This window comes from Polyodon spathula, chromosome 2 (assembly GCF_017654505.1).
Source record: "Polyodon spathula isolate WHYD16114869_AA chromosome 2, ASM1765450v1, whole genome shotgun sequence".
Classification (NCBI taxonomy): Eukaryota; Metazoa; Chordata; class Actinopteri; order Acipenseriformes; family Polyodontidae; genus Polyodon; species Polyodon spathula.
The window spans coordinates 67,228,455-67,241,156 of NC_054535.1; the positions used below are offsets into that span (position 1 = coordinate 67,228,455).

Genomic DNA, 12,702 nt, shown 5'->3' on the forward strand with positions numbered 1-12,702 from the left:
TGAATGGAACTGTTTTGATTTTTCTGTATTGCTGAGGGGAGAGGTGGTATGATAATTAAAAAGTTTTTAAAAAATTGTAATTAAGTTTAAATGTTTAAACTCTTACTACTACTGAATATTATAATGAACGAGAGTGTAGCTAACTCAACAATTCCATTCCAATCTTATCAGCCAAGCACTTTCATTTGTTACATTGGCCTCAAATTTGCAGTTTTGAAAGACATACACAACTGTAAACATGCATTTTAAAACATGATATCTCCTTCTGGTTAAAGAAATATCTGCTTCTGAGATAGTGTTGCATTTGCTTTCTCATTTTTACCACTTTCAATGGCTATTTTTTTTGTCATTAACCAAATTGCTTTGACCCAGAAGACACTGGAGCTGTGAAATGACCCAGGAAGTAAACATGTAACAAAATTACTGAGAAAAATGCTTATTTAACCTAAAACCATCAATTGCCTGTAAGTCCTCAGTCATAATGGTATGTGATGGATGTCAACTCTAAACCTTGCTTTAGCTTTCAATACCATTACAGTATCAGTTGAGCAGTACAGAAGAATAAATGGTAACCTAGCAGTACCACTGTGATGAAACAATAAATAAAACAAATGGTTCTTAGAACTTGAACCATAAATGAGTTCATGTTTTTGACTTCTTGTTGGCTTCTTCAACAACAGCCTAGTGTCGCCCACAGAAATGTCTGGGCCCAGGACAAAATTCCCAGTTGCTCCACCACATGTGGGCGGCACTGCGACAGCTTATAACAGTTGAATTAATAGCAAACACTTTAAAAAAGATAAATCTCAAATAACTTGATTTGTGAATATGGCCTATATATCGGTTCTATTGTTTTATCTAATAATTTCAAAGCGGAAGTTGGCTATTATACAGTACCTGACACACATCTGTTCAAAAACTGTCACCTTCAATATTATTATCATTACGTACTGCTACTTAATTCTGTCTTCCTCAATCATTTGTCAAAACTGTGTTTCATACTTATTGTGTTACAACCAATGTAACACATTCTACTTATGCCCGGTGTAGTGTTGCAAAGTGGTACATCATCAGAATGTGGTGCTTGTACCACAACTTGACCCGTATAATGTCAGAACATGGTATGTTGTCAAGTTGAAAGTGGTACGCTGTCATATTTTGTACAGGTGCTATCAATTGCAATCTAATGGGTGCTTTCTTAATTACCATTAATTATACACTATTTTTTTTTTTTTTGCGAACTTAAACATACAATTTCTCTAAAGAAAAAAACAATTCACGATGAACAAGACAAAATGTCCACCAAAAAGTTGCACAAGTAAAAAAAGTGTACAAGACCCAATGTATTGCATATGAGAAATATTTGCATACTATGTTCTTAATAGTGGAAAAATGTGATAAACTACATTAACAACGATGCAAAATACCGGATAATATGATAAATTCAATTTAAAAAGATGTAAAAGACCGAAAACAGAATACCATACCAGATTAGAATAGCCACTTCACTGCTTTCTTAGGGAAGTTGTTTAGGCATGCATGAGCAAGCGCAGTGCACTGAGTACCACTTTATACCATGTACTTGAAAATAAAACTACACCGGTACACACTGCCCGATGTGATCGTCGCATAACACAGATACCGATGCGAGGGAATCATACAAAATATTAAACATACTTCAACTCTGCAAGCCAACTGAACTCAATCGTCCAATCCATACACTGCCCAATGCGACTGAAAAATAGCGTTGTACTTGATTGCAATGGGCAGCGTGTAGTCAAGCATGAAAGTAAAACAAACAGTGCCAGTGCCAGAGGAGTGGCGTGTCGAAACGCATAGAAAAACAGTGGATACCACAAACACAAGTAGCCTGGTACACGCCTTGTAGACTGAGGACGCTTATCAAAAAACAACACCCTTTGCATATGAAAGTACTGTTTTGTAAACTACCACTTTCACCATTTGTAACTCATTTGTTTTCTATTAAATACAGACAGCTGCTGTTAATGAACGGGAAAGTGTACTACAGTGGGAGCTACATTTTTTTTAAAAAAAACAAAAAAGTGAAAGAAAAATGCACCTATACGATGGCTGCAATTTTTTTACATTGAAGCATAGTGTTTAAATAACCTCAAGTACACCTTTGTAAAATTGTTTTATTATTATTATTATTATTATTATTATTATTATTATTATTATTATTATTATTATTATTATTGGTAGGAAAGCCATTATGTACTATATGAGAGAGTGTCAGTCATAGATTCCACTAGATTTTATAACATGAGTCACTAATGCAGTTCAAGGTGAAGTTTGATATTTTGACATTACAGAAGCACATGCATAAAACTGTATGAAACTTTGATCGCTGACCTGCATCCATCAAATGTTGCCTTCAATAAAGAACATTATCAAAGTATGACATGTTTTAGGCATCTATCAATTGGTAGATCTAGAACAATTACCAAAGTCCTGTATTACATTTTCACAGCACGCAGGATTGGGTACATATGGGAACTGTATTAGTTATTTGCTGGATTGAGTTCCAATACTATTTGTTGATATTAGTTTCGAAATAAGTAATGTTAATTATATTACATTATTTTAGTTCTGCTTTATAATTTTTAGAATATTTTTAAACTACTCTATAACCACCGAGCCAAATTGTTGGATTGTTTTAACTAGACCAGAAAAAAAAGTGTTTATACTGCAGATGACATTAAGTATCATAGTTTGCTACCGGTAGCAAATTTTGACAGGATAGTAAAAATTTATATTACACTGGTGTAGCATTATTGTCAGGTGTGCGGTAAAAAGTTGCGCATGCCTAAACAACTTTTGCTAGGAAAGCAAGGAAGGGCCCATTCAAATCTAGTATGTTATACTGTTTTCGGTCTTTTACATCTTTTTAATTAAATGTATCATATTTTCCAGTCTTTTACATCGTTGTTAATGTAACTGATCATGTTTTTCCACCATTAAGAAAATAGTATGTGAATATTTATCATATGCAATACACAGGGTACTAATAGACACTTGTACTTTTTTTTTACTTGTGAAATTGATTGTCTGTTTCCAGCTTAAGTTTGCAAAAACAAATATGTATAATGGTAAATGTACCTCTGTTTGACAACAGGAAAACACTCATCAGATCGTAATTGATTGAACCAAAATCTGACAGTGTACCACTTTTTGACATCACACTGATCAAGGTTTGGTTTTGGTAGGCTTACCACATTCTGACGAAGTACACTACACTGGTACATTGTTTTTGATAATTTGATAAACAAAGACATACAACAATAATGTAGCCTGTTATTGTTTAAGTTGATTATTATTATTATTATTATTATTATTATTATTATTATTATTATTATTATTATTATTATTATTATTTTACTGGCGATAGCTGTTTGGATTTGCATAAACACTGGTTATTGGTTACAAAAAGCAATCCTAAAATAGCATGCAACAAGAAACGTCTATTTACACATTTTTTGAACTACATTAACGTTAAATATATTTAGAACACATAATTGCCAGTAACGTTTCAAAAACTTGTCTGCTTGCTTTATCGCGTACATCTTCGTTTTATCTGTTGATACTACGGCAAAACTGTTTAGGATTGTTAGGTGGTAAACAAGAAGGTTTCCTAACATTTTACACAAACCAGTTGCCATACCTTTCAGTGTCCAATGAAGAGTGGACCATGAAATCACCTTCATTACAATAACTCCATGTAATTAATGATATATGTTTTTTTTTTTTTTTTTTTTTTTTTTTTTTGTCCAAAAATGTAAAATAACAGATTACAGATAATGAAAGCATCCAACATACCTGTATGGTGCATGAGATCTCCGAGTCATCCAGCAGCCTGATGCTACATTTAATCCCCTGGTTTAAGGATTTGATACTTGAACTGCGAAATCGGAGCATTTTCATTCTCCCCTTTTTTTTCTTAATTCTACATGTCAAAACAACCAGACTTTAACTGAAACGTAAAGCGTAACCTGTGTAATTTTTTTTGTAAAAATATTAGAACGTTCAGCATTCGCATATAAGAGCAAAAGGGAGTACCGTCCGCACCTCTACATCTAGTCTAGGCAAGATTCTGATGCTCTTCTGGGTCTGTGAGTCGCTTTAGTTTCTCCCAAGCGAGGAATTTCCAGCAATCAGTCTCTCTCTCTCTCTCTCTCTCTCTCTCTCTCTCTCTCTCTCTCTCTCTCTCTCTCTCTCTCTCTCTCTCTCTCTCTCTCTCTCTCTCTCTCTCTCTCTCCATTCACATATACTCTTCCCTTTCAATGAAATGACAACCATTACCGAATGGGAAAGAGCACTTTCATATACAGCATATAGTCCAACCAGCTGTTTGTCTGCTATGGGACCCACTCTAGAAGTCAGGCCCTATCGAAGCAACGTCTAGCGCACTGGGTGACAGATGTGATACACTTGGTGAATGAACAGACATATTACTTCGTGGGCTTTCCTTCATGGTGTCTCCTTAGATGAGTTATGCAATGCTGATACATGGACAAGTAGTCAGACATTTGCACGTTTTTACTGCCTTGATGTTGCAAACCGAGCGAGACTCTCTCTGGGCTCTAGGGTGTTGCAGGTGGCATGCCCTTAGCATGTACTGTCGGTAATCTGGAGCCACAACAGCTTTGGTACAGTGTCCCATTCGGTAATGGTGGTCATTCCATTGAAAATGAATGTTAGATTATTACCATAACCCTGGTTCCCTGTAAGAGAATGACAACCATTACCCATCGAGGCTGTATCCCCAGCTGACCTCTGATTTTGAAAGAAAATGAGGATATGTTACTGTGAAGAGGACCCTCTTCAGCAGGAGGTGGGAGGGACTTCCCCTGACAGCAGGGCCCTGATTGGGCAGCTTTTTTATATCTGTTCAGTGATGGAGAGGGCTCTTTCCCATTTGGTAATGGTTGTCATTCTCTTTCAGGGAACCAGGGTTATGGTAATAACCTAACGTTCTACTGGAAACACATGGCCTCCGAACTCAATGAATGAGGAATAACATTTTTATATCGACCAGAAATGATTTCACAATAATAATAATAATAATAATAATAATAATAATAATAATAAATAATAATAATAATAATAATAATAATAATAATAATAAATGCACAAAGTAGTGTTAAAAAATAATAAACTTGACTATCAACTTTATGTCAAGTATGAAGGTTATCATCGGCCAGAGTTGGTACAAACCCATATCATACTGGTACAGAGTGTACAACAAAGAGGGAAAAACGTGTCTTTTCCCGTTTTAGCCCTGTGTAACTTTAAGGGGCGGGAGATATTTACGTCATAGACTTCAGACCTACTGTGAGCCTGTGGCGGTAGTGTAACAGTAGCAGGGCTGTGAAAGGAAGAGGCCTTCATTTTGCTTGTGATCAATACTACAGCATACACCTGGACATGATACTTGTAATAATGGGAGTGTGCGGGAGTGGGAAGTAGGTTGTTGTTGTGTTTCTTTTTTTTTTCGAAACTTGTAAATTATTTAGAAACCATTAGCCTTCTACAGGCGTGATTCAGTATTTTTACTTTTTCCTCTTATAGTCATTTCAAGTGGGGCTGGTAAAAATATCATGTGTGCCTGAATCAGTTCTCTTCAAAGGTGGACAGCGTCAACAGTTCCCTTCACTAGCCACAGGATTTGAACACACGATGAGTACAGTACTATACTTAAAAAACAAAACAAAAAACACGTCGTTAGCTGGTAATGTGTTAGTCGAAGCTCGTGCATTTGGTTCCCTTCATGCTATTCAATTTCGTTGCAAAACAAATTGCGGTGTAGGCAGGGGCATTACTATCAACGTCACACTGGCTGCAAACTGCATCTTTAATTTTTTTTTAACACTACTCTGTAGGTCTAATTGAGAATAAGAAATGTGCTGTATTTCCTTTCATTCACCACGTTGTATATATCCTTTTTAGGACAACTGTGGGGTCATGTCTTGGAAATAAGGTATATATACATATATCATGTACACAAATATAAAGTAATTGTATTAAATATAGTTTGAATAATTGCCAGTTTAATTTCACGCACATTTCTCTATTGTAGCTGGGATGGACGTTTTATGATGCAGATGACTATCATCCCAAGGGAAACAAAGACAAGATGTCAAGTGGAATACCCCTAAATGATCAGGTACTCAAGTTCTTAGGAAGCCCTCTGATGATATAATCTTTGTAGATTTATAGAAGTGATTCAAAACGCTTGAAGCACCATAAAGCAGCTAATCACACACATAAACTAGAGGGTTGCAAATATGCTTTGTTACAGTTCCTGTGCTTAAACAAAATTATATTAGGAGTATATAATCATGTAGGACTGTTGTCCACTTTAAACATCTTTTCAACAATAATAGTTTTAGAGATTAATGAATAGCGAAAGAATAAAAGTTGATACTTGATACATATTTGGCAGTATTTCTGATTATGTTCAATTCATTTCTTCAACAGGACAGGATACCTTGGTTACAGATTTTGCATGACATAATAATAAGGTAATTTATGTTTGCTGTACAATAACTAGGCAGCAGCCACATCGTTTTAAAGGGTTATACTTTTTTTTTTAAACTTTTGTGTATATTAGTTTTATATTTCTAAGAAAAATGGCCATACAAAATACATAAATTAAGATGTACAATGTTTAGGTAGCGATCACACGTTCTCCCACAATAAACAGATCCAAAAACACTAATATATATATATATATATATATATATATATATATATATATATATATATATATAAACAAATAAATATAAAGTTTGTAGTATTAGAACAGCTAAAATTAGATAATGCGACATATAGAAGAATAAAAGAAAGTAAATGGATAAATAGACTGAACACAATTATGCCAGCGGGACTCAACAGAAAAGAATGAACTAATTCATTCCAATAAATATATAAAAGTTAAAAATAATTAAATAAACAAAATTAATTAAAAAATTGTGCATGCTGATGCGCTGGGGAGACCATATGAAGGCTGATCCTCAGAGCCAGCATTGCATGATAATATAAATATAAGTTTATATAAAATAATGTTAATTAGAATTAATATAGATTTAAAGATATAAGTAAAAGTGATGTCACATATAGAACACCATTACATCATGTAAGAATAAATCATGGATTTGAATATAAACAATAACAAGTAGTTGTCATGCTGTCAAACACCTATAAATACCTCCAATGTTTTGATTCAAACACAGGCTCCCTTGAGAAAGATATGTACAACATATCAAAAGTTGGGCAGCTGGCTCTTTGAGCTATATATATATATATATATATATATATATATATAATATTATATATATATATATATATATATATTAAAGAAGCAGTTTATTACATTAAATCAACAGTCCCATTGTATTAAACATGTTTGCACATAAAAACCCACATGTTGAACTACAGTCAGAGGAAGTTACTTTAATTCCTGACCCGTTAATGCCATACAAGTTTCATGTAATTGAAACCTATACTCCCGTTTTGAATTAGAAGTGTGTGCACGTGATGGGGATGTTCTAATAGCTTCTTTCCACACCCTTAAGCAGCTGAAATTTATGAAAGATTGAAGAATCTAAAGAAGCTTGGCAACACAGATACCGTAATTGATTTTTAACATTTCATAGTGGTTGTATGCAAGAACTTACTGGAGTGCATGCAAGGTTTAGTCTCAGACCTGGTAGATGACTAAAAAACCTTCCAGACAGCTGTTCTCTTTGCTGATAGTTCTTGAGACCAGTATAATTATTTAAACTTTAATTGCTTCTTACTACCACTATTATTGAACACCAGAAATATTTAAACCTCTGTAACCAATTGAAACTGCTATTATCTGCATGTGACCTGGTGCAGGAGACGTTGCAGATTGCAGGCATTTGTTGATGTTGTTGGGAATTTTTTTATAACATCTATTGGTCAAATTAAGTGCTCACCTAGTAGTAGCACCACCACTTGAAGTGCTGGCTGGGGAGAGACACAAGACCTACAGGGAGCGTTATTGACTTTTGCACTCCCACGGGTTAGGGAGGAAATTTGGATGGGGATAGTTTACTTCATTGTGCTTTATTAACCCCTGCTGGTTATTGACGCCCGTTGGCAAGTGATGGGGCAACATTTGAAAATTATAGTAAAATTTGGGATAAATAAATTAAACAAACAAAAGGAATCGGAACAACAAAATCGAGAAGTAAATCTGATTAACAAAACATTTTTGTTGGTCAAAATAAAATGGCATTTGCTGTGATTGTGTGCAGGGAATGGTCTTCAGGAAGAAATGTAATCCTAGCCTGCTCTGCCTTGAAAAAACTATACAGGCAGATATTGGCGATGGGGTCTGAGATTCTAGATTCCATTACTGATGAGAAGTTCCCAAGTAAAGACATGCTGTTTGTGTTCCTGCATGGGACCATAGAGCTCATCACTAAGCGGCTTGCAGCACGGAAAGGGCATTACATGGCAGAAAATTTAATACAGTCCCAGTTTGATGCACTGGAGCCACCAGCTGAACCCGAGAATTTCATTACTGTGGAAATAGCAAAAAGCACAACCGAAATTATGGCTGAGATTGAGAATGCTCTTTGTAACCATGGAAACTGTTTGAGTTGACTGCACTGAGAGGACAGCTGGCACACCAACAAATTAATTAAATTCTGAGTGACATCGAGTGACTGCAACCTTTAAGCTCAGTTATGAAGTTTAATAAAGTTTATTTTTGAACATTGAATGTATCCCCTCCCCCCTCCCCCGGCTGGCTGAAGATGTGATCACCACTGGTATGTACTTAATTTTATGGTACCTACATATGTTGCTCCTGTTAACGCAACGAAAATGGTGTCAATTTACAATCCTTGTTAGAGTGAAAATTTGGGTGCTGTTGGTTTGGTAGTAATACATACAATGGCTTTTATAACACATACAATGGCTCTCAAAAGTATTCACCCCCCTTGGACTTTTCCACATTTTATTGTGTTACAACATGGAATCAAAATGGATTTAATTAGGAGTGTTTGCCACTGATCAACTTAAAAAATGTCCAGAATGTCAAAGTGAAAAATAAAATCTACAAATTGTTCTAAATTAATTACAAATACAAAACAGTTGTGTCACTCAACTCCGATCTTTTTTTCACTATCGAACAAGCTGAAAGGGTGTGAAAGACTTGTCTGTAAAACAAATCTTTCAGATAACCCAAGATCATGATCATTATTGTTTTTTGTTGGCTGAGGTTTTAGCTAATGTACTGTAAAGTGTCTTTACCTCATGTTTCACCATAATGAGTATGTTCCAAGAATAAGTGTAAATGTTTCTGATCCCAGATTGAATGTATAATGTTGTCTTGTTTTCAGTGATGTGAAATTACTGCTGTCTGTTTCTGGTCATCTTGCCAAGACACTCTTGTAAATGAGGCCTCAGTCTCAATTTTTTTTTTTTTTTTTTTTTTTTCCTGCTTAAAGAATGAAAAAATAAACATAAAATGCATTATGAACTGTGTTATTGTAAAATGCTTGCATCTTTTTCAAACGTGGTAGTTAATCACCCTGACTAACTTAAAAAATGCAATATACTGTATTTTGGTTACCTAATTGTTAGATTTAACAGTATGTGGTTCCTAATGCTAGTGCATTTTACTTCCCATATAATATTGAAAATATGCAGTTTGTCAGTGTTTTAAAGATATTGTTGCCAAGACTGCTATGACATTAAAGGACTAATGTAAGGATAGGTGCAAAGTGATTTGCGGCAGCAAAACACCCATATTGCGTCCAAAATCAGTGTTTTGCACACAGACACCGTGTTTAGCAATCACTAAAAACATACTGTATGTAGAGTATGTTTTCACCTGACGTTCTGCACCCGCTATCAAATTAGCACTTTGCCATCATTAATCCATTTAAATGTAAGTCGCTTTAAATAATAATTAATAATAACAAATGACATAAAATGATATTCAAATGAAGAAAATAACATGGAATTGGGTAGGGATTTGGAATCCTAACGGGGCGCAAACGTTATAAGGATTTTGTCATTGCATATTCAAACCCAGGGTCACTTTGTTTGTTATGCCGGAGGATGCAGAAGTAAGGCTTTATCATCTCACTCTGCAGGTCATCCTAGAACCAACAGCTAAACTTCACCTTCCGTCAGCTGGTTGACTGTCCTTCTGGTAACACCGACAGCATTGACTTTCTCCACTACAGAGGACCATATGGCCTCTTTGGTAGCATTACTGATGTTGGCTGAGGCTTTTCCTCAGTGACCTAAGGACTTTCAGCTCCTCAGAAAACTTTTTATTCTGTGTGCCAAGAGGACTTTACAGCCCTTCCTCTGACATATTTTTTTGTTTGTTTGGTTTGATTTTCATGCTCCACAAATCTCATACAGCTCCTACTGCTCTCTGTACTAACTCACCTTACCTCCTGGCTGACGCGGAAGTGTGGTCACTCTTGTGACCCTATTTATCACGATTGCAGCTTATTATTTGTGCATGTTGAGTAATTTGCATTGCTTTTAAGCGTACGTAGACCGCCATTTAAAGTGTTCACATCAAAAACATGAACCTTAAGATAAAACTATAATAACTAACAATGGTACTTTTTATTAAAGCTAACATAACAATTATCTGATAGGACTCGGTATAACTTTCTGTTGCTTTGTACTTTCTGTATTCTTGTGTTTCCTTCCTTCCTTTGTTTTATTTTGTAAGTAAGACATTTTTTATCTAGATGTACTCTGTCAAACACCAGAAACAAATTCAACCAGTTGGAATTGCTGTTACTAAAATGCAGCCGCGCTTAATAAATAAAACAAAAACTGTCAATGGATACTGTGTTTGTTATTTGTTTAACGAAGCATTTCTACTTCTAAAAAAATGCAGATTGTGCTTCGCTGATTAGAATTCAATTATACGACAAATTGAAAACTGCAGTGTTCACGAGCAGCACGCTTAGCAGAGCTCTCCATAGGCAGAATCACCAGATGCCTGTTTCACCCACCCAAATACCAGGTGGATGAAACTATATTAACCTTTGACATGCTAAACAAAAAATAAATATGTATGCACAGTGGTTTAGAGATAATATATAATAATTAAAAATAAATCCAAGATCATTATTTTACTTTAATTTCTGTCGTCTTGCGTACTCCTTTGAACCTTAGTCGTACCCCCAGTTGAAAAATCTACTGATGACATGCAATGCATTTTTTAATGAAGTAACACCAAGAGTTTTACTCCTATTATGAAGCGTGACATTAAAAGGCACATACACACCTTTAGATGTCAGGTAAGGTGATGGTCTGTTCGATATCATCAGCAAGTGGAAAACTATTTCAGTTCTACGCTGCAGATATTTATTGAGGATTTTTTAAATGTAACCTAGATCTAGGAGTTTTTGTGAACAAAAACAAAGCATTCATGAGGGCATAATCAAATGGAATGTTACATGAGATCAAATTGATCTGTGAAAAAAGTGTCATTGATATGCCAAGAGGTTAAAACAATGTGAAATAGAAATTGAGAGACTCATAGAATGTACCAGATTACCAACTGTAAAGACTCTGTCAAAGCATATGGCCTTTATCATTGACATGGAAATTGCATGAACGAAAATCAAACAAACATACAGCTGTTCAAACATGAACACAATAACTCAAAATGTAATGTCTTTACAACAAACACCTAAACGATAACCTGAATTGAAAATTGACCAGGAAAAAGAGTACAGTTGTGTACGAAGTATGAAACCAGTATTTTGAAGCTTTATCAAGATTTTGTCAACCCGAAACCTAAAAAGTCAAATGACCCGATACTTAATTGAAAAGCACTGCCAACATATTAAAATGAAACGCCAAGGATGTTTAATTCATATTTTGTTTAATTATCTGCGCAAGAGAAATAAACTATTGATAAAAACTGAATACATATACAGTATATTGTTTACAAGGCAGTTTTACAAAGTAATGTGATTAATATCACAAGTGACTTGAATTGAACATATTCCATTATAAATCTTAGTGCATTTCATGATATACTGGCAGAAGCCAAGTAACAATAGGCAAACACACACACACACACAAATTTACAATCAAAGATGATTAGTCACTGTATATTTTTTACAATACTGTGCCACTTCAAAAGATAGTTCATATACTGTACGGGGAAATTAAACATTTACAAGTCAATGGCTCTGTGCTGCAAAAGCAACTTTTTTTTGCTGTGGGTTTTCATTTGAATCGTGATTTTTTTTTTTTTTTTTATTCCCCAGAAACACTGTTCTAGACATTTATTTTAACAAACCAGGCAGATGTTTCTGGCAATTCAAGTTTAAGGCAATCTTAGCAAAGATAACAAGCAATATACCACAAATTGCAGAGCTGAACAATTTTAGTTTAGCTTTTTTGTATACTTTAATATTTAATATAAATTACTACTGAAGACTATAACAAAATCAAATATTAATAGGACAGTTTTAAATCAAATGTCAGCGGCTCACACAACTATAAAAGCAGAGCCTGACTTACACAATAAATATGTTTAAGATTGTCTTCATTTTGTTTTGTTTTGTATACATGCAACAGTTTGACTGCAAAGCATGGATTCCCACTGCTCATATTACGACACTTCACTCCACTTTACGTTTCCAAATCCAAGTCTCA

At 34.7% G+C, this 12,702-nt stretch overlaps 2 protein-coding genes across 3 annotated transcripts in view; one reads left to right on the forward strand and one right to left on the reverse strand.

Moving 5' to 3' along the window:
* frmd3 (FERM domain containing 3) overlaps positions 1-4,120 on the reverse strand; it is a 107,868-nt gene extending 103,748 nt beyond the window's left edge. Inside the window, exon 1 of the mRNA XM_041226931.1 lies at positions 3,838-4,120. Within this exon, the coding sequence (XP_041082865.1) occupies positions 3,838-3,942 (105 nt within the window). The 5' untranslated portion in view covers positions 3,943-4,120. The remainder of the gene's footprint in view (positions 1-3,837) is intronic.
* A 1,246-nt stretch (positions 4,121-5,366) lies between these two features.
* Positions 5,367-9,035, forward strand: LOC121299270 (probable gluconokinase). Of its 2 annotated transcripts, XM_041226940.1 has the most exons (5): positions 5,367-5,483; positions 5,968-5,998; positions 6,098-6,184; positions 6,499-6,542; positions 8,304-9,035. In XM_041226940.1, exons 1-5 carry the CDS (start codon positions 5,446-5,448, stop codon positions 8,653-8,655), a joined length of 552 nt encoding a protein of 183 aa, XP_041082874.1. In that variant the 5' UTR covers positions 5,367-5,445; the 3' UTR covers positions 8,656-9,035. The 2 variants fall into 2 exon arrangements, with proteins under 2 accessions (XP_041082874.1, XP_041082883.1); XM_041226949.1 differs by lacking the exon at positions 5,968-5,998 and having other exon boundaries at positions 5,395-5,483.
* The last annotated feature ends 3,667 nt before the right edge of the window (positions 9,036-12,702 follow it).

Coding starts and splice junctions, on each gene's coding strand:
- LOC121299270 (XM_041226940.1), top strand. CDS start 5,446: ATGATACTTGTAATAATGGGAGTGTGCGGGAGTGGGAA. Junction 5,999..6,097: donor GGTCATGTCTTGGAAATAAG/GTATATATACAT, acceptor TCTCTATTGTAG/CTGGGATGGACGTTTTATGA. Junction 6,543..8,303: donor TTGCATGACATAATAATAAG/GTAATTTATGTT, acceptor GATTGTGTGCAG/GGAATGGTCTTCAGGAAGAA.